Genomic DNA, 24,106 nt, shown 5'->3' with positions numbered 1-24,106 from the left:
ACATGCACCAAGGAATCTTCCTGAGGGATGGTAATAATGGAGTTTTGTACAATATGGGGCCAATGCATTACATACCAACATGTACCAAGGAATCGTCCTGAGGGATGGTAATTAAGGTGTGCCACTCTGTACGGAGCATGTCCCTCAATATCTGCTATTGGTTCATCACTGTAACAAGAAGTTAAATGAAAGAAATTGATAAACTTGCTTAAATGTGCATTATAAGACAGTAACATGCTTATCATAATATGGTATTGTGTACTTGTCATGACATGGTATTGTGTACTTGTCATAACATGGTATTGTGTAATTGTCATAACATGGTATTGTGTACTTGTCATAACATGGTACTGTGTACTTGTCATAATATGGTACTGTGTACTTGTCATAACATGGTATTGTGTACTTGTCATAACATGGTACTGTGTACACGTCATAGCATGGTACTGTGTACTTGTCATAACATAGTACTGTGTACTTGTCATAACATGGTATTGTGTACTTGTCATAACATGGTATTGCATACTTGTCATAACATGGTACTGTGTACTTGTCGTAACATGGTATTGTGTACCTCTCATAACATACTTGTCATAACATGGTATTGTGTACTTGTCATAACATGGTATTGTGTACCTGTCATAACACAGTATTGTGTACCTTTCATAACATACTTGTCATAACATGGTATTGTCTACTTGTCATACCATGGTACTGTATACTTGTCATAACATGGTATTGTGTACTTGTCATAACATGGCATTGTGTACTTGTCATAACATGGTATTGCATACTTGTCATAACATGGTACTGTGTACTTGTCATAACATGGTACTGTGTACTTGTCATAACATGGTATTGTGTACTTGTCATAACATACTTGTCATAACATGGTATTGTGTACTTGTCATAACATAGTACTGTGTACTTGTCATAACATGGTATTGTGTACTTGTCATAACATGGTATTGCATACTTGTCATAACATGGTACTGTGTACTTGTCATAACATGGTATTGTGTACCTCTCATAACATACTTGTCATAACATGGTATTGTGTACTTGTCATAACATGGTATTGTGTACCTGTCATAACACGGTATGGTGTACCTTTCATAACATACTTGTCATAACATGGTATTGTCTACTTGTCATACCATGGTACTGTATACTTGTCATAACATGGTATTGTGTACTTGTCATAACATGGTATTGCATACTTGTCATAACATGGTACTGTGTACTTGTCATAACATGGTATTGTGTACTTGTCATAACATGGTACTGTGTACTTGTCATAACATGGTATTGTGTACTTGTCATAACATACTTGTCATAACATGGTATTGTGTACTTGTCATAACATAGTAGTGTGTACTTGTCATAACATGGTATTGTGTACTTGTCATAACATGGTATTGTGTACTTGTCATAACATGGTATTGTGTACCTCACATAACATACTTGTCATACCATGGTACTGTATATTTGTCATAACATAGTACTGTGTACTTGTCATAACATGGTATTGTGTACTTGTCATAACATGGTACTGTGTACTTGTCATAACATGGTATTGTGTACTTGTCATAACATACTTGTCATAACATGGTATTGTGTACTTGTCATAACATAGTAGTGTGTACTTGTCATAACATGGTATGGTGTACTTGTCATAACATGGTATTGTGTACTTGTCATAACATGGTATTGTGTACCTCACATAACATACTTGTCATACCATGGTACTGTATATTTGTCATAACATAGTACTGTGTACTTGTCATAACATGGTATTGTGTACTTGTCATAACATGGTATTGCATACTTGTCATAACATGGTACTGTGTACTTGTCATAACATGGTATTGTGTACCTCTCATAACATACTTGTCATAACATGGTATTGTGTACTTGTCATAACATGGTATTGTGTACCTGTCATAACAAGGTATTGTGTACCTTTCATAACATACTTGTCATAACATGGTATTGTCATAACATGGTATTGTGTACCTGTCATAACATGGTATTGTGTACCTTTCATAACATACTTGTCATAACATGGTATTGTCTACTTGTCATACCATGGTACTGTATACTTGTCATAACATGGTATTGTGTACTTGTCATAACATGGTATTGTCTACTTGTCATACCATGGTACTGTATACTTGTCATAACATGGTATTGTGTACTCGTCATAACATGGTATTGTCTACTTGTCATACCATGGTACTGTATACTTGTCATAACATGGTATTGTGTACTTGCCACAACATGGTATTGTATACTTGCCATAACATGGTATTGTATACTTGCCATAACATGGTAGTGTGTACATACAATAATATGGTATTGTGTACCCGTCACAACATAGTATTGTGTACTTGTCATTACATAGTACTGTGTACTTGTCATAACATGGTACTGTGTATTTATTGCTGTTGTTGTTGCTATAGGGTTTAATGCCATTTTTCAGCACAAGATAGGCAAGACATGGCGGCCAGTATAACTGGTGGATAAAGAACCCTGGAAAACCCTGGGAAGAACCACCGACCCACGAGAAGCTACTGGCAAGCTTTCTGACGTACCCATGTTAGCTGAGCCTGAGACTCAAACCCATGCAGACAGAGGTGAGACTGTATTTGTCATAATATGGTATTGTGTACTTGTCATAACATGGTATTGTGTAATTTTCTTAACACATTATCGTCTACCTGTCTTAACATTACATTGTGCACTTGTCATAGCATGGTATTTTATACTTGCTACAACATGCATTGTATACTTGTTATAACATGGTATCATGTACTTGTCATAATACAGTATTGTGTACTTGTCATGACATGGTATTGTGTACTTGTCATAACATGGTATTGTGTATTTGTCATAATATGGTACTGTGTACTTGTCATAACATGGTATTATGTACTTGTCATAACATGGTATTGTGTACTTGTCATAACATGGTACTGTGTACTTGTCATAACATGGTACTGTGTACTTGTCATAACATGGTACTGTGTACCTGTCATAATACAGTATTGTGTACTTGTCATGACATGGTATTGTGTACTTGTCCTAAAATGGCTGGAGATACCTCATTTACTGATAGTATACAAGAAATTGCCCTCTGCAATCATAAGGCTGAGGTATGGACTGAATCTGTTATGTAGACTATGTGCGCCTTTAATTAACAGAAATTAAATTGCTCCTGTTCATGTTGTTGTAATTAAAGCTGTATAAAATGAAACCTGAGTAATAAGACATCGCTGGACTTGAAAACAAATTACAAGTGGAGTCCCTCATCTGCTATACCAGACAAGATTCTGCTGAATGTCCATAAACATATTATATTTGGAGTCCCTTCTGAATTGTACCTGACAAGATTCCATAGTTTGACATATTACATTTGGAGTCCCTTCTGAATAATACCTGACAAGATTCCATAGTTTTACATATTACGTTTGGAGTCCCTTCTGAATTATACCTGACAAGATTCCATAGTTTGACATATTACAGTTGGAGTCCCTTCTGAATTATACCTGACAAGATTCCATAGTTTGACAGCTCCATCGTGACCACATGACGCCATACAGCAGGCATTGTCATCCAGTGAGACTGTGGCCTGGGGATGAAATACAATAGCTCCCACATTACAGTTGTGGCCTGAAATTCCAAGCATTAATTATAAATTTAGCAGTTTTATAAATTTAACAAAGCAAAAAATAAATTAGCAAATGTTATACTTCATAGCAAAGCAAAATAATGCAGGATAATGGTTATTTAGGTGAAACACAAATGTACAAATATTGTCATTTACAATTATGCCACCTTTCTAAAATTTGTGAAAATTTTATTGAGAATTTATATCACAGTGTTCAAAGAAATGTGATTAGTAATTAGGTTAGACATGACCCTGTCCAAAATCATAAAATTTCCATTAATCGCCTGTAACAGCACAAGTAAAAAAGTCCTAGTGTCTTGCAATTTTTCAATGATTTACAGCCTGAATGTATTTTCCTCCAAAGTTCATTTCATCCAATTGTCTAAAAAAAAGTGCAAATTGCTATTACTCTGTGGCTAACAGTCTTAGATCTGACGATGTAAATATTTGCCAACAGTGCTAAACTCCGTTTTACCTATAATATATTAATGGAGCTGGTAAAATGGTTGTCAAACAAAATTAGCTGAAAATACAATTGTGACTTGCTTGACATTAAAGGGCAAGTCAAGATGATAAAATGACAGTAGAGTTTCTGACATTATAAACATTAATTTTAATGCTACAAACATTGAAGTTTGACCAATCAAAATGAGACAGTAGCAAATATGTTAGAATTATTCTTTCATGTTTCTATTATCATCTTAATTTGCCAACTTTCTGAGCACACAGCAAAAATTGTTGCCCATGTATCCTACAAACATTCTGAGCTCAAAACTCAAGCTCAAGTGCGGAGTCCTAAAATTTCAAACCATTTTTTTATCAGCTCCTCTTCTTGACTGTGATATTCAATTTCAGTAACAGACATTACAGATCTCCAAATGAAATGTTTCAAAACTATCAAGATTGTATGGTTCAGTGGATCTAAATAATATAGGAAAACAAGTGAGAAAGTTTATTAGGATATCATGGAAATATGAGGATAATGTGTGCTAATTTTATTGACTGAATACTGAATTTCATACAGATATCATGGAAATATATGAGGATAATATGTGCTAATTTTATTGACTGAATACTGAATTTCATACAGATATCATGGAAATATATGAGGATAATATGTGCTAATTTTATTGACTGAATACTGAATTTCATACAGATATCATGGAAATATATGAGGATAATATGTGCTAATTTTATTGACTGAATACTGAATTTCATACAGGTATCATGGAAATATATGAGGATAATATGTGCTAATTTTATTGACTGAATACTGAATTTCATACAGATATCATGGAAATATATGAGGATAATATGTGCTAGTTTTATTGACTGAATACTGAATTTCATAAGGATATCATGGAAATATAAGAGGATAATATGTGCTAGTTTTATTGACTGAATACTGAATTTCATACAGATATCATGGAAAAAACCCAAAGATATTCTCTGCTAAACTCATTAATTGATTACCATATATTACAATACTTGAACACACAAATTAACCAATATTTAATACGATAATGTCATAAGATAATGAGTTAAATATGTATAATCAGGAATTCACAAACACATGTAATTATTTTTTCAAAAAAGAACGTTGCATAAAAAATTCATGTGCTCCTCTAAAAAAAATACATGGGTTTTGAAAAACTTTAATTGCTCCTCCAACAAAACTGTAGGGTTTGAAAAATTAAAGGGAAACAAAATAGAGATTTTTAATGGATTTATATAAAATACAGTGATGGCTGTGGCTCGATATAGCCTAAGTGTTCAAAGTCATTCATATACATGTATTTTTAGCTTCAGCATGAGTTCTGTATTCAAACATTTCAGGTAATACAGGGCTTGGTGACTTGGTTTTATCCAACCCATTTCTTCCCTAATGGCATTTCCTTTTGAATCTTGATAGTCATAATAATCATGATAATATGCATGTTTTTTCAAGATTTCACTAGGGCATTTACTTTAGAATCATGATAAACCGCTCCCTCGATAACTCAGGCCTGGATAACTCGCGATCCCGCTTATAATGCGGTGTCCGTCTTGGCTCCCGATTTTTTCCAGAGAAATGTATTAAAAATATCTTTAAAATATGCTGAACATGAAAAAATTACGACAAGAATTGATAAATTAAACCTTGATACATTGCTCGTTTTATCATCGAAAATGGTGATTAATGCCCGTAAAGATATAATCCATATTTTGAATTTGCAAGTTCTAAAGAAGAATTACTTTCAGAGATCTTGAAAACGCTTAATTACGCGTATTTGGACGCCAATTTTTTATTTGGGACGCAGAAAATCACTGAGGCGGGAGTCCTCCGTATGCATGTAATAGGTGCGCGGGAAAATTCAAAGATTTGCCGGTCCTGTTTCAGCCACCTGCTTTGTTGGAAAATGTGTTGATCAGTTAACTGTGCTGATATTTACAATGACAGAATTCAGTGACTGAAAGACTCTTTGATGTACTGTTGCCATTTTATAAGAGTACATTAAAAAAAAATAAAGAACATGATGCAACAGCTAGGCGGCTAGTTCAAAGGCTTTGACTGGCGGCCGAGTGATAAAATGTACTGATATTTAGTGATTGAATTCAGAGGCAGAAAGACCCAGTTTTAAAATCCTAGCAAGACCTCTGTTTAAAGATATCATATATTATGTAAGTTTTTATGATAAATAGTTGTCAGTATACTGTAAATAAACAGTCTGGTGAAATAGCGATCAATGAAACTTCTGGTAAATGCTAACAGGAGGCAACAGAGAATGAAATAAACACCAATTAAACGTCTTCCTGTGTGAAAGTCACGTTCTAATCCTTTAATTCCGTTTCAGTGTAAACATTATAATCACAACATATTCTGTTCATTGAAAACATGAAAAGAGTCAATCGACCGTCACATCGAAACCCGGGAGTACTTCTGTGAGAACCTAATTACATGTACATGCCGGCTTTGTTTTGATCAACAACTTGGGGAAGTGTTTGTTGCATTAAAAAAAAAATCAATTACAAGAGACCTAGGGTGCTGGATTAAGGGTCTTGGAGCTGCCTTTGACGTAAAGCAAAACAGCAACAGAGACAATGACGATGATAGTGACTTCGAATGTTTCAGTGAAACTGATGTCATTAATGCCGAGGCTGTTTGGGAGAAATTCGTACAGACTCATGGTCCTGAGATGGGCGTTTCTCTTGATGATATGGAGGAATGGATTTGTGCTGACAATGATTTCCCCACAGCCGAATACATGTCAGATGAAACTATAATTAATTCTATAACAAACAAATCTGCAGCAGAAGACGATTCTAACTGGAGTAGCACAAGTGTTGAAAGTGATGCAGATGTTGCACCACCCCCCATACAGAAACAATCAAATATTTTGATATTGCCATAAGGTGGCTGGAGACCCAAAATGTTGACTACGTAAAGCTCATGCAGTTGAGAAATCTGAGGGATTTTGCTCGGCGGCAGAGAAACCAAGGAGTAACACACACACAAAAAATTAACTGATTTTTTCAAAATGTGAATTGATATTTGTCAAGCGTGGCACAAATGGCAAGTATTAACTTGTTCTAATTTACGTTGTTTTAAATCTGTAGACCAATTAAATATGTTAGTACTGATTAACCCTTGTTTTTTTGTTTTCCATTTTACTTCTATCGCATTCAAATCTATCTATCTATCGTTCGATCGACACAGTTTCTCGAAAAGAGTCGATCTTTTGTCTATAAAAAACGTCTAATTTGGATCAAACAATAAAACTAGAATGTATCCAATTCAACATAAAAATTAGTGACGTAATACACAATGTGTGAAGTGGTACACATGTTAAGCGAACGGAAACCACATGGAATAATATTTTCGATGATCGCCTCAATATACATATAATATGTTATGTTTTTCTCAGATCTCCCAAATGCACTTCCTTTGGAATCATGATAATATGTATGTTATTCTGAGATCTCCAAATGGCATTTCCTTTAGAATTGTGCTAATATGTATGTTTTTCAGACATCTCCCAATGTTATTTCCTTTCAAATCATGACAAATGTATTTTTCTGAGATTTCACAAATGTGTTTCCTTTTCATGATAATATATATGTTCTTCTGAGATCTCCCAAATGCATTTCATTGAGAATCATGATAATATGTATGTTTTTCTTTGATTTACCAATGTCATTTCCTTTGGAATCATGATAATATGTATGTTTTTCTGAGATCTCCTAAATGCATTTCCTTCAGAATCATGATAATATGTTTGTTTCTTCTGAGATCTTCCAAATGCATTTCCTTTGGAATCATGATAATATGTATGTTTTTCTGAGATCTCCTAAATGCATTTCCTTCAGAATCATGATAATATGTATGTTTTTTCTGAGATCTCCCAAATGCATTTCCTTCAGAATCATGATAATATGTATGTTTTTTCTGAGATCTCCCAAATGCATTTCCTTCAGAATCATGATAATATGTATGTTTTTTCTGAGATCTTCCAATGTCATTTCCTTTAGAATCATGATAATATGTATGTTTTTCTGAGATCTTCCGATGTCATTTCCTTCAGGATCTTGATAATATGCATGTTTTTCTGAGATCTCCCAAATGTAAATTTTCCTTTAGAATCATGATAATATGTTATGTTTTTCTGAGATCTCCCAGATGCACTTCCTATGGAATCATGATAATATGTATGGTTTTTTAAAGACCTACCAATGTCATTTCCTTTAGAATCATGATAATATGTTTTTCTGAGATCTCCCAAATGCATTTCCTTTACAATCATGATAACATATGTTTTACTGAGATCTCCCAAATGCATTTCCTTAAGAATCATGATAACATATATGTTTTTTTCTGAGATCTCCCAAATGCATTTCCTTCAGAATCATGATAATATGAATGTTTTTCTGAAATCTTCCAAATGCATTTCCTTTGGAATCATGATAATATGCAGAGGTCTCACTAGGATTTTAAAACTAGGAGTCCAGGACTCCCGTTTTGGTAAAAATAGGAGTCCCACCATCAGAAGTTGCAGTCCCTTCTTTCCTATAGAATCAACACAGACGTGAGTGCATCTATTTTTAGATGGGGAGGTTTTTGTAATGTAATCACTCACTATAATATAGCTTCATTACAACATTCCTCTGACAGGATCGCAAAGTTATGGTTTATTTATTTGTATACCTAATTGTAGTAATTTTAGGCAATAGTATCTGATTTGCTGTTTTTTCCCGTATTTTTGCAAATACGTGTGAAGTCAGAAAACTGCTTAGACCTTAGAGCGCATCTCACCAATTCCACAACATAGCATTGTCCCATATATTTCTGACCTATATAATTTGCATTTTAAAGTTAAATCTTTAAAAAATAATAGATAGGCTTTGGTTTCAATGATCTGTATATTTTTTTCTGAATATATTTGCCCGCTGATTTAAGAAAACAGACAATCTAATAAACTGGTACATCCCAGACTTAGCGAAGTCCGCCATTATTTCCCGTTAGGCCTACTGGTTCACTTACAGTTTCAAACTAATTTTATGACGAAATATTATATAAAAGGCAGTTAATATATATCCAGATCACCGATTCTGATCTTAAAACACAAGTTTGTATGTTTTATCATCAAAGGATAGCATGTAGGAAATTGATAGTTGCTACCTTACTCGGAAAAGGGTTAACTGTCAATCAGCTATCAAAACATAATGCTTGTGAATGGACAAGAGTTTGTTTGTCAACGTAATTGATATAAAAACTAGGCCTAGCTACTGATGTCCTGATGAATGCATTTCGCTACAACACAAGAACTAAGTGGTCTAAGGCAAGGGGCATTTAAAAAAAATATGGTATGGTCAGTCAATGTACCTCTTAAATAATCACAAGGCAAAGTCGTTTTCGCTTTCCTAACAGAAGAAGGCGAAGTTTTCATTCGGAAATGAACATAATAACAAAAGCTAAAGTTGTTTATTTGATGTACTTTTATAAATGACCACACGTACATCTCTGGGTCTTTCTGCCTCTAAATTCAATCACTGTAAATATCAGTACATTTTCCCACATGGCTGCCAGTCAAAGCCTTTGAACTTGCCACCCATATTGCATCAAGTTCTTTCTTATGTACTCTTATAAAATGGCAACATGTATGTACATCAAGGGGTCTTTCAGTCACTGAATTCTGTCATTGTAAATATCAGCACAGCTCAACACATTTTTCCACAAAGCAGGTGGCTGAAGCAGGACTGGTAAGTCTTTGAATTTTGCCACACACCTATTACATGCGTACGGAGGACTCCAGCCTCAGTGATTTTCTGTGTCCCAGATCAAAAATTGGCGTCCAAATATGCATAATTAAGAGTTTCCAAGATCTCTGATATGCATGTTTTTCTGAGATCTCCCAAATGCATTACCTTCAGAATCATGATGATAAGTGTTTTTTTCTAAGATCCGACAATGGCAAATAATAAACAAAAATAAATCTCACTGTACAAAATGCACAAATTCAAACTGGAATAGCTTAGCAATATTTGAAGCCAATTTTGTGTACTGTTCTGACTGAATTTGAAATAACCATTTTGAATGAAATCCCTGCAACAAAACATTCTGATTTTGTAAAATAAAAAAATAGATGGCATGGAGTATGAAGGTTCTATCTTATGCATAGTCCAGAGATGACGTTACAAAACAACATAGCCTATCTTGTGCTGAAAAATGGCGTTAAACCCTATAACAACAACAACAACAACCACCTATGAATGCATGCATAAAGTTTTTACCAAAATTATTTTAAAATTTCAATGTAATTGCAATTATGGCATCCCTTACAAAAGCATGGGGATAATATCAATGACAAGATCCCCTTACGAAAGCATGGGGATAATATCAATGACAAGATCCCCTTACAAAAGCATGGGGATAATATCAGTGATAAGATCCGTTTACAATAGTATGGGGATAATATCAACGACAAGATCCCCTTACAAAAGCATGGAGATAATAATATTAATTTCAAGATCCCCTTACAAAAGCATGGGGATAATAATATCATTGACAAGATGCCCTTACAAAAGCATGGGGATAATATCAATGACAAGATGCCCTTACAAAAGCATGGGGATAACAATATCAAAGACAAGATCCCCTCAAAAAAGCATTGGGATAACAATATACAACAACAAGATCCCCTTACAAATGCATGGGGATAATAGCAATGACAAGATCTCCTTACAAAAGCACGGGGATAATATCAATGACAAGATCCCTTTACAAAAGCATGGGGATAATAATATCAATGAAAGATGCCCTTACAAAAGCATGGGGATAATATCAGTGACAAGATCCCTTTACAAAAGCATGGGGATAATATCAATTTCAAGATCCCCTTACAAAAGCATGGGGATAATAATATCAATTTCAATATCCCTTTACAAAGCATGGGGATAATTATATCAATTTCAATATCCCTTTACAAAGCATGGGGATAATAATATCAATTTCAGTATCCCTTTACAAAGCATGGGGATAACATCAATGACAAGATCCCTTTACAAAAGCATGGGGATAATAATATCAATTTCAAGATCCCCTTACAAAAGCATGGGGATAATAATAATCAATTTCAATATCCCTTTACAAAGCATGGGGATGATAAATTCAATGACACGATCCCCTTACAAAAGCATGGGGAAAATATCAATGACAAGATCCCTTTACAAAAGCATGGGGATAATATCAATGACAAGATGCCCTTACAAAAGCATGGGGATAACAATATCAATGACAAGATCTCCTCAAAAAAGCATGGGGATAACAATATACAATGACAAGATCCCCTTACAAATGCATGGAGATAATATCAATGATAAGATCCGTTTACAAAAGTATGGGGATAATAATATCAATTTCAAGACCCCCTTACAAAAGCATGGGGATAATATCAATGACAAGATCCCCTTACAAAAGCATGGGGATAATATCAATTATAAGATCCCTTTACAAAAGCATGGGGATATCAATGACAAGATCCCCTTACAAAAGCATGGGGATAATATCAGTAACAAGATCTCTTTACAAAAGCATGGGGATAATATCAATTATAAGATCCCTTTACAAAAGCATGGGGATAATATCAATTATAAGATCCCCTTACAAAAGCATGGGGATAATATCAATGACAAGATCCCCTTTACAAAAGCATGGGGATAATATCAATTACAAGATCCCTTTACAAAAGCATGGGGATAATATCAATAACAAGATCCCCTTTCAAAAGCATGGGGATAATAGCAATGACAAGATCCCCTTACAAAAGCATGGGGATAATATAAATCATAAGATCCCTTTACAAAAGTATGGGGATAATAATATCAATTTCAAGATCCCCTTACAAAAGCATGGGGGATAATATCAATTTCAAGATCCCCTTACAAAAGCATGGGGATAATATCAATGACAAGATCCCCTTTCAAAAGCATGGGGATAATAGCAATGACAAGATCCCCTTACAAAAGCATGGGGATAATATCAATCATAAGATCCCTTTACAAAAGTATGGGGATAATAATATCAATTTCAAGATCCCCTTACAAAAGCATGGGGGATAATATCAATGACAAGATCCCTTTACAACAGTATGGGGATAATAATATCAGTTTCAATATCCCTTTACAAAGCATGGGGATAATAATGTCAATGACAAGATGCCCTTACAAAAGCATGGGGATAATATTGATGACAAGATGCCCTTACAAAAGCATGGGGATAACAATATCAATGACAAGATCCCCTCACAAAAGCATGGGGATAACAATATACAAAGACAAGATCCCCTTACAAATGCATGGGGATATTAATATCAATGACAAGATCCCCTTACAAAAGCATGGGGATAATAACATCGATGGCAAGATCCCTTTACAAAAGCATGGGGATAATAACATCGATGACAAGATCCCCTTACAAAAGCATGGGGATAATAACATCAATGACAAGATCCCCTTACAAAAGCATGGGGATAATATCAATGACAAGATCCCTTTACAAAAGCATGGGGATAATAATATCAATTTCAATATCCCTTTACAAAGCATGGGGATAATAATATCAATGACAAGATGCACTTACAAAAGAATGGGGATAATATCAATGACAAGATGCCCTTATAAAAGCATAGGGATAACAATATAAATGACAAGATCCCCTCAAAAAAGCATGGGGGTAACAATATACAATGACAAGATCCCCTTACAAATGCATGGAGATAATATCAATGATAAGATCCGTTTACAAAAGTATGGGGATAATAGTATCAATTTCAAGACCCCCTTACAAAAGCATGGGGATCATATCAATGACAAGATCCCCTTACAAAAGCATGGGGATAATATCAATTATAAGATCCCTTTATAAAAGTATGGGGATAATATCAATGACAAGATCCCCTTACAAAAGCATGGGGATAATAGCAATGACAAGATCCCCTTACAAAAGCATGGGGATAATAATAACATCAATTTCAAGATCCCCTTACAAAAGCATGAGGATAATAATATCAATGACAAGATCCCATTACAAAAGGATGAGGATAATAATACCAATTTCAAGATCCCCTTAGAAAAGCATGGGGATAATAATATCAATGACAAGATCCCCTTACAAAAGCATGAGGATAATAATATAAATGACAAGATCCCCTTTACAAAAAGCATGGTGACAATAATATCAATGACAAGAAATTTTTTAAAAAAGAAACATGTACAAAAGATGTTGATATATATAACTTACCCCTCAATGTGCGGATCAGCTGACAATCTGGTACAGACCATAATTTACACAGCCCTGACCTGTTAAAGCACAAGAAAAAAAATTAAATTAAAAACTACTCTGAGTTGTATCTATAGAATGGAAGCTAGAAGATCCCTGTCGTGTTGGAGTGCCAACAGAAGCTACTTCTCCTGCAAAAAACCCCAACCCTTTACTATTAAGTATGCAGACGCAATGATGAATGAAAAATAGGTTATTGTGACTGTGACAGTTTTCATAGTCAAGTCACTGAGAGATTAAATTAAAGAGAGTGAAGAAGAAAACAAACAAGATATGATGCTGGGCAGACTGTGGATGATGTGATGGCTAATTACAGATGGCATCAAGTCACATCATATTTCAGATGCTTTTTCACTCCTTTTGGATGCATAAAGTCAAGTCATAACTCAGATGCTTTTTCACTCCTTTCAGATGCATCATGATGGGCAGACTGTGGATGATGTGATGGCTAATCACAGATAGCATCAAGTCATGTCATATCTCAGATGCTTTTTCACTTCTTTTAGATGCATCATGATGGGCAGACTGTGGATGATGTGACAGCTAATCACAGATGGCATCAAGTCATGCCATATTTCAGACGCTTTTTCAATCCTTTTGTATGCATCAAGTCACATCATATTTCAGATGCTTTTTAACTCTTTTAGATGCATCATGATGGGCAGACTTTGGATGATGTGACAGCTAATCACAGATGGCATCAAGTCACGTCATATTTCAGATGCTTTGTCACTTCTTTTAGATGCATCATGTTGGGCAGACTGTGGATGATGTTATGACCAGTCACAGATGGCATTAAATCATGACGATGTCATACTCCTTTTAGATTCATTATATTGCCCAATAAATACTGTGAGTCCACCATTTTTCTTGGTGTTCTACATTTTTAGATTTCATGGATGCCACAAAGCAAGCATTTAAGGACTCAACAATTATCCTTCTGTGGAAACAATATGAACCTGTCCCCAATCCATGAATTTTAGGAAAGACAAAAACAGTTGTTTGCAGTACTATGAAAATTGATATAAACAAAATTAATGAATTTACAGCAGTTAACTTGCATGCATAATGAAAAGTTTCCAGTTTGGAAGCATGTTTCTGTGCCATCCATTCCACAGTTATATCTATGTAGATACTGGTTAGATTGACTGTGCTCCAGTTGTTTCCCTTTATGCCATTTTTTGAGGGGAAATAATAACCAGTCAAATTTTAGAAACTTGCAACAGCAATGAACAATGCAAATCATAAGCTCTGTTACAGTGAAGAGCATTTATTATGTCTACAGTGAACTCAGCTGTTTTTAAAATGGGGTAGATAATGCATAACAAGCAAAACAAATATCAATCATTGGAAAGGACAGATAACTTTGTTAATTTTTTTAGATGAAGCAAGTACAGTCAAAGATAATGATGGAAATCTCAGGAGACTGACATATCTACTGAACCAGGACCATTTACTTCCTTTGATGAATTTAATGTAACTTCCATACTACAAAATCAAGCTGTCAAATCTGAGATTTATGATCCAAAAGACCTGAAATATAAGTTTAATGGTACCAAATTTTTGTTTTTTTTGACCCAGGTTAAGAAATCCTTAAGGAAACCCTATCAGTGTTTTTAAATTTTTGCAACATTGTCTGAGAAATCACAATACAATTCAGATAATTAGTTAGTTTGTATCTTACCAAAAATACAAGTATCTTCCTGTTTGTTTCTTACCAAAAGTACAAGTTACTGTTTGTATCTTGCCAAAAGTATAAGTTACTGTTTGTATCTTACCAAATGTACAAGTTACTGTTTGTATCTTACCAAAAGTACAAGTTAATGTTTGTATATTGGAAAGGACAGATAACTTTGTTAATTTTTCTAGATGAAGCAAATACAGTCAAAGATAATGATGGAAATCTTGGGAGGCTGACATGTCTACCAAACCAGGACAGATAACTTTGTTAATTTTTCTAGATGAAGCAAATACAGTCAAAGATAATGATGGAAATCTTGGGAGGCTGACATGTCTACCGAACCAGGACCATCTAATTCCTCTGATGAGTTTAATGTAACTTCCATACCACAAGCAACTCACTGCTTGTATCTTACCAAGTGTACAAGCATCTTATTGTTTGTATCTTACCAAGTGTACAAGCATCTTATTGTTTGTATCTTACCAAGTGTACAAACAAGTGAATGTATCCTACCAAAAGTACAAGCATCATATTGTTGTATTTTACCAAAAGTACATGCACCTTATTTTTTTAATCTTGCTAAAAGTAAAAGCATCTTCTAGCTTGTATCTCACTGTTATGACTCTATGGTCTTAAAATAGTTAACAAAAAAGAGAGAAAACCAACAAGTTTTGTAATATTCAAAATAAAATTTATTGCCCTAAAATACTAAGTGAAAAAGTAAAAATAACTTTCAGTATGGTAATGAAATTCTAAACAGTCCTAAATGTTCTATCAGTTCCAAAAGTATAAAGTAATCTAACTGAGTTCCATCAGAATCACTAGGATGAAATCCCCAAAAGTCGTTAAATGAATTCACAGTAAATCAGTAACAGCTAGTATTCCAATTAATCTGGATAGTTCAAACAATAATTCAACAAATGATTAAATTACATAAATGAATCCTCTCAATATATCTGAATAACTTCCAAGACTGGTATTTCCTGCTAAGAATGCCTACTTCTCCAGTAAACATCTTTTATATGCAAAGCTAAGTCTTAATGGAGGAAACAAATGAAAGACACATAAATCTTTCTAGAATGATATCAACTAGTAAACAATATCTAATGTTAACCAAACAGAAATTAAGTCAGCTTGTCATTTCAAGATTTCTTGATGTTTACCTGGATTAATAGAGTACAACTCATCTTTGAAATTTATGAAAGAATCTACACATTATAAGATTGAGAATTCTAACAGTACAAACCTATTCATAAAGAAAATTAGCACTTAAAATATTTATTACATGTAAATAACCCCTACAAATTATAATTATGATAATAGTACGCATAATATGGACATAAAAAACACTTACCAAGAGGCTACTGCAAGCATCTTACTGTTTGGGCTGAACTCACAGTGGGATAGTGGGCGATTGTCTCCTATCTGACTGTACTCATTACTCACAGACTGAAATAGAACACATTTGGTGGGGAGTTCTCATTTAGCTGGTTTAGACCTTGAACTTTGACCTTCATCAACTCAAGACATGGGAAAGAATCTGCTACACTTCTTTATCACCAATGACTACCTGAGCAGAGAGTTCCTTGTTTCTCATGAATATGCATAAACCAGATTAATCAATCACTGCAAGCCTACATAAAATTGTCTTGTCTTTGTGACTTGGCATGATCTTTCATGCCGTTTCAATCAGCCAATTAAAGGTTCTCTTTCAAACACTGTCACTTATCAATTCATAAAATAGGCACTTTCAATGACGTGTAGAAGATTGTTACACAGCGTTGTTGAAGATGTAGTTTTGTTTATGCATACTCAAGAAAAATGAGGAAATCTCTGTGCAAGAAGCGACAGGTGAAAATGAGTATAGTGACTTGCAGTGATGACTGACCTCATGTTTCAAAGTAAAAGCATATAAAGTTTATATGAATATAAACTATTTAGTTTTAGGAGAGATTTATTGGGATTTATTGATATGTACCATTCTCTTGTCACATGGTAGGCATTTACTTTTACATCATTTGTTTACGTTGTTTGAATGCTGTAAATTACAAATATACTAGTTTCATGTATTGATGGGTATTTTACGATTCCACCATTTTTGTTATGGGGGCAATGTATGTATTGGAGGCAGTGTTTCACATCGTTTGTTTACATTGATTGAATGCTGTAAATCACACATATAATAACTTCATGTACAGATAGATATTCTGAGACTTTTAAGTATATGTTTTGCCAAAATTTGTTCCGTATGATTGATATTGCTATGTTTAATGTATTTTATCATGTTCGCCATGTTTTGTTTTGGAGGCAATTTATGTATTGCAGGCACCTCAGACATTCACTATGCAGTGTGTAATATGTATAATTGAACATTATAAAATAATTTATATGATGAGTTTCTAAGCAGAATAAATTATGCTTAACAATAAAATAATGCAACTACAATCTCCTACAAAGAGATAGTGAATTCTCTAATTTTTCAACACCACCACTTCAGTTGAAGGCCAATGTTTACTGTTAATAGTATGACAATGGTTTTAGTTTTTGGTCATACATTTGTAATTAAAAGTACAATAATATAGTTAGCATTCAATATTTGTCTTGAATCACAATATTTTAACAACAGTTAATATATATTGTGTGTTAAACAGGCAAGAGGCACTATTTTGGCAAAGCGTTACATGGTGTAGTGCCACTGAAGGTTTTAAATGTGGGTGTCATGCATTCCCTTTGACCAGCATTGGGTTTATATGCAAACGAAATATATACTGTATTCCTATTTTGCAAATCAGCTTCCAAAAGATAAGACGATATGAATTCTTTATTTAAGACTACATGGTCCATACATCTAAATTAAAATATAGATACACCCCTCCCTCAATAACTCGCGCCCTGATCATTTGCAAACCCGCTTATAACGCGGGATCAGGCATGGATCCCATTTTTTAAAACAGAAAATACCAAAAAAATGCATCCCTATTTCTTGAACTTGAAGAAAACCGAGATCAAAATTGGTAACTGAAATGTTGATTAGTCACTCATTTTATGGTCGAAAACGTTAGATAGGACCTGGAAATTTTAATCAACATTTTGAAATTATCAACTTTTAATTAGAAGTCACATAATTGGTTACATTTTCTTTCCAATCAACATTCTTAGTATACTGTGATTAAAGACATTCAAGGAAATTTTGATTAATGAAAATGTCACTTATGCCTAGTGTATGCTGTATATTAATATTTAAATTCGAATTAAATAATTTTGATTAAGTGAAATTTTTGTTTTAATTCTATCTTTTAGGTCTTCTTAAGTGTAATCGTAAATGCAACATGTATTTAAACATAAAATGTGCCAATCTACCGTAACAACTATGTCCACAAGCATTTGTCTGAGAACCTAATTAAGTGTCGACCGTGTTTTGATAACTGACTTGCCGAAGTATTTGTCGTATTGTTGCACAGAATGAAAAGCTGGCCTCCTTTGTATTATCACAATAATTGCACCTTTTGAATCAAATAAAGGAGGTGGATTAAAATAAAAGTTAAAACCAAAAGGCATGCAAATCCTACATACACTGTACTTAAAATCTAGCGGCCATGGTCATATGTTGGGTGAACTCATTTCAGTTGATTAAAAGAACACGGTTATAACTGTTATTGTGTATGCAACATAATTAAACTACCTTAAACTAACCAACTCATTCATAACTGTGATCAAAGATAGCAAGGCAACCAAGCAAAACAGATACTTCGTAAAACAAAGAGCTTGGTTTCACATATATGGACCATTGTGGGCAAGCGAGTTTCAGAGAATTCCTGAACTGGCAATTAGAGATCTCCTCAAGGATGATGAAAAGTTTCTCTATTACTTCCAAAGAAATCGCGACATCAATACTGTACTAATTGAACAATACAAAAATTGAATTTTGACGTAGACGATTATCTCACAAAATGTATCTAATTTTTTTAAAAAAAGAGTCTTGTTTGTTGGTGTATCAACATTTAGTCTAGTTCCCAGCTGCTTTGACTCGCGACTTGGCGCTATATGATTAAATACCACTCCAGGAACCAGACTAATCAACAAAACAAAAAGCAATACACAGATCTTTTCACGTACACGTGATGGTTGTTGAAACCAGTAGAAACGATCTTTCACATGTTGGATATTTTGAAAATAAATGTTATTTATACAGAATAATGAAAAACTTCATTAGAAAAAGCATGTTATGAACAATTAATATCGATAGGATTGTAAAACGAGGATTCGGTCATTAAACAGCCCAGTTCTCTACCCCCCATTGTTTTCTCGATGTGTAAGCGGGTTTTTTCCTCAACTTTTGGAGGTCCCTCAGTAACTCACACCTTGCTTATAGTGTGATCGTGTTTGTGTAGCCCGCTGTGTGCAAGTTATCAAGGGAGAGGTATATTAAGTAAAATGCCGTAAACATAAAAAATCATCGATTTCTTATGTACAAGTATACAGACACATCAACAACAATGGACTGTGACCTCTATTATTATATATGCCATTCTCTGTTTTCACTACTGGTGTATTTCTCATTTAATATGCATCGATTTAAGATGGTAACTATGCCAATGATGGACATATTTTACTGCCTGCATTTAGTACCCCCCACACACACAAATATTTTGGGGTATATGCATCATTTTCTTCAGCTAACTGACCTGGTTGCTTTTAACACGGTTTGGTCTACAACACAGTCAGGTTCTATCGCTCCTAACTACCGTGTTATAGCACGGTCACTCTGTATTTGAATGTCAAGCAATGTTTTAAAGAGTGTCCAATGATAATGACTGGCCCTATCAAATGCTTTACTAGCATCTAAAAAAGACGCAAACACTGGGCTGCCATGTTCTACATAATAGCTGACAGTCCTTAAAGGCACAGAGGCATAAATCGGTTGATGTTGACTTTTGAAACCAAACTGATTATTGTCAACTGTGACTTCACATCGTTTTAATATGATGCATTCAAATATTTTTGAAATAATAGTCATAAGAGCTACAGGTCTATAGTTATTTTTGTCACCAGGTTGCCACTTTTGCTTTCCAGTAGCAGTATAATTGTAACTTTGTGAAATCATCTGGAACAAATTTACGTATAAACATGCAACTAAATAAAATCATCAAAAGGACATGAAGTCTATTAAAATTCAAAATGTTCCATATATAAAAAAAATTGAATCCATTTACATCCTTTTTGTCTTGCTGTTTCACGTTGGGTCTCACATAGTGTGATTACCTCAACATGAACGGAAGAGGTATTCAACGCTGAAAGAACACACTGATTTATTTTGAACGCTACTAAGCAAGTCTTCAAAATAATAGGAAATGTTATCATATTAGAAAATCATATTAGCAATCATATTAGCAATCATATTAGAAAATATGCATTCCTTTCTGCAATATAAATATTTAGTAAATTCGGTGCGAAAGAAAAAAAAGCCAACGATATAGTGTAGACTATTTGTACATAGGGATTTAGGGCCTTCATAAAACTTAATGCTATTGCAGTATATTTTCTATGACTGTATTTTATTGCAACAGAAATGGTCATCCATTTTGCATGGATATTTTATTTACAGGAATTTGTTTATTACTGGGATTTTCGTGTTCCTCCTATGAATATTATTAAATCTTAATAGTAAATTCTCTGGGATCTATATTATTATTTTATACAAGTTGCTGAGATTGTAATGAAACAGAGCGAACATAACATTATATTATTTATTGACATTTGAAAACTATAAACTTTTTCTATTTTTCTAATTCAGAGGGTATGTTGTCTATATACTTGGATAGCTAAATAGTTTCTTCACAAATAAGTAGCTAATGCAAAAAGCCGTAGTTTGTGTGGGGATTTTATTGGTTAACAGATGACTTTATATATACTAACGATACATCACAATATTGCAGCCAAGTGAAGGTATAAATTAATGAATTTCTGAAGTCCATAAACAGGCTGTAACTCTGTAAATGTAAGTGAGCATGCATTGGAAATTAAAGCAGGGTGTACAATACACATTACACTAAACCTGGGTGTACAATACACATTACATTAAACCAGGGTGAGTACATTACAATAATTGTGTGACCTTGATCCTAGTGATTGCTCCAAAAGTAGATAACAACCTATTTTAAACTTTATGGATGAAAGCTGTTTGGTGTTGCAGATTGAGTCTTGTGGTGATGAGCAGTTAAAAACCAATTGTTGTAGTAGAATATGTTACTCTGATAATATTTATGGCAGTTGAATTTAAACAATACCGGTATCCAGTGAAGGCAATTTATTACATACATGTCAGGGTATTCTGAATACTGAGAGAGTTTATATGAAAATGACACAAAATCTTAAGTTACATTCATAGGTGGTACCTTCATTTTTAAAGTGACTTCCTTTAGTCCCATGTAAGTTCTGCTGGATCAGCCCTTACCCAATTATAGTATGTTAGAAGAACATATACTACTTCAAAAACCCAGCCAGGATTATGGAATACAGCAGGCATGGGACTGTCAATATTACAGCTTACAACAGGCATGGGACTGTCAGATTATGGCTTACAACAGGCACGGGGCTGTCAGATTACTGCTTACAACAGGCATGGGACTGTCAAGATAATGGCTTACAGCAGGCATGGGACTGTCAAGATTATGGCTTACAGCAGGATGGGACTGTCAGATTATGGCTTACAACAGGCATGGGACTGTCAAGATTATGGCTTACAGCAGGCATGGGACTGTCAGATTATGGCTTACAGCTGGCATAGGACTGTCAATATTATGGCTTACAGCAGGCATGGTACTATCAGATTATGGCTTACAGCAGGCATGGGACTGTCAAGATTATGGCTTACAGCAGGCATGGGACAATCAAGATTATGGCTTACAGCTGGCGTGTTTAGTCCTTTAAATTCAGACTGCTAACCCTACCAAGACATTCCTACTAAGGCAGTCATTTTTTTTAAAGCTAGAACAGTATAATGTGTAACAAAATATCATGTACTATTGTTGTCAAGCTGGAAACATGCATTTAAATGTCCAGAAATGTGATTCAAGATTGATGCAGTGATGTTAAACATTGTGTTGAACACAATATTTTGTTTAAGTTTACTTGAACCTTCATTACCTCCAGTACAGTTTCACAAACTGCAGTTCCATACATTACAGAGCTCGATGGCTTCTTGATATTTCTCAACTTGATGTAATCCTTAATAAAATTTCTGATGAGCCATAGCAATGAGAATCATCTTTCCTGCCATGTGACATACTCAAATCAACACATGGTGTCCATTAAACATAATTATTGCCCTTCCTGACTTTTTTCTGAGGAACTAAATATTCCTTATTTTCTCCTGTACTATCAAAACATTTTAAGAGATTTATTGTCCCTTTCATCCAACATGCTGCTTGTTGGATGCCATTTTATAAAAAAAATAACAGCTTGATCATGCAGACATTTTGCATAACAAAATAAGCACAATTTAAAGTGTCTGATGTATTCCAATAAAATCAGACTGGTTCCCTGACCAATTCTAATGAAAATAATATGAAACCAAGATGAAAATCAAACAATGACAAGTCAGTCTCTGGATTTTACCGCAAACAATTTATTTCCATAATTTGAGCTTTTATTGCCTAAGTCCATATTTAAGGGTCACTTCTGTAAGACTTATGGCAAAATCATAAGGGTTGACAGATCTGCAAATTGTGATGCCCATGGCCAGGTAGGCAGAAGTTTTTAAAATATGCATTCTAATTAATATGCATAATTAGTGATTACAAAACTTCTTGCTCATGTCACCAGTGACATTAAGCATTTTATCTGCTTTGGCAGAAAAAATGACGCATTCTGTGTGAATAGTCGATGCCATCTAGAAAGTGAGTCCAATAGGACAGTGACTCTGTGATAAGTATGAGTCCCATTAACTCAGCTTCCTCCACCTTCCTAACAGAGGAAACAAGTAGGCTGGCAACGTCAGCATCCAAAATGCAGTCTTCTGGCTTCAAGTTCTTCGACTTCATTCAGGGCTAACTTCCTTTTCTGATTTTCTCCCCCTCCTCTGCTTTCTTCTTGTCCCGATAGGCTTGGTACTGATGTCTTCCAGAGGAGGCTTATGTCATTATTTCATTGGTAATGATGATTTTTCAAAGTTTTCCTGCTTTTTTCATTGTGTCATATGATTTTTCTCTGCTGATGTTCTCAACAGATACCTGTTTGCTGACACAAAATCCTCTCTCTACTGTCACCTGCCCATTTGTAACAACATTTTTTGGAGAACAATCCTTTTAAGCCACTGCCTGTATTCCTCCTTTTTAAGTCAGATATCATTGAAAGAACAAAGACCTGGCATTTTGATACATAGGTGAAACAAAACTGAAGACATAATTCTACTGAACAAATTTTGAATCCTCAAGGTGTTACTTTTGCAAACTTCCTACAAAGAGTGAGCACTCTGTTCAAAAGTGTCGTATCAATGCAACCAACATTTCCATTGGCTGAACCTCACAAATTTGTCCAATCAAAATCAGCAGTTCATCAAACAGCAAACACTCACAAAATCCAACTGTAACCAAATACATTCTGCACACAATGAACAGTCTTGTTAAAGGACAAATGAATGGCCAAAGCTGAGCGACTTGTCCAATGAAACTGAGCAGTTCATCAAAAGAAAGAAACCAGGAAAACTTTACCACATCAAAATCTAATGAACTTGGAAAAATTATTTGCAATTATGGAAAGAAATGAAAATATTCACAATTATTTCAATTTTTAAAGACTCTGAAAAGACCTCAGGGTAATCTGCTTGATTTTCCCAAAATTTCAAGGCCTGAAAAATACCACCCCATATTTCTCAAACTTTCAAATATTTGAAAGACCATGCAAAGCCTGAATGAGAGTAGAACAAATGGAAAGAGCTGAA

At 34.3% G+C, this 24,106-nt stretch overlaps 1 protein-coding gene across 1 annotated transcript in view; it reads right to left on the bottom strand.

Annotated features, from left to right (window-relative positions):
* LOC149780029 (U4/U6 small nuclear ribonucleoprotein Prp4-like) overlaps positions 1-24,106 on the bottom strand; it is a 59,179-nt gene that overhangs the window by 12,958 nt on the left and 22,115 nt on the right. The window contains exons 8-11 of the mRNA XM_089936786.1: positions 16,520-16,614; positions 13,446-13,504; positions 3,549-3,672; positions 76-168 (exon numbers count right to left, since the gene is read on the bottom strand). Coding sequence (XP_089792912.1) covers positions 76-168; positions 3,549-3,672; positions 13,446-13,504; positions 16,520-16,614 — 371 coding nt within the window. The remainder of the gene's footprint in view (positions 1-75; positions 169-3,548; positions 3,673-13,445; positions 13,505-16,519; positions 16,615-24,106) is intronic.

The sequence above is a fragment of the Sinohyriopsis cumingii genome, chromosome 16 (genome assembly GCF_028554795.1).
Source record: "Sinohyriopsis cumingii isolate HCF-2022 chromosome 16, ASM2855479v2, whole genome shotgun sequence".
NCBI classification, from domain to species: domain Eukaryota; kingdom Metazoa; phylum Mollusca; class Bivalvia; order Unionida; family Unionidae; genus Sinohyriopsis; species Sinohyriopsis cumingii.
The sequence above is the reverse complement of the archived record's forward strand: the minus strand, read 5'-3'. Positions and strand labels throughout refer to the sequence as shown.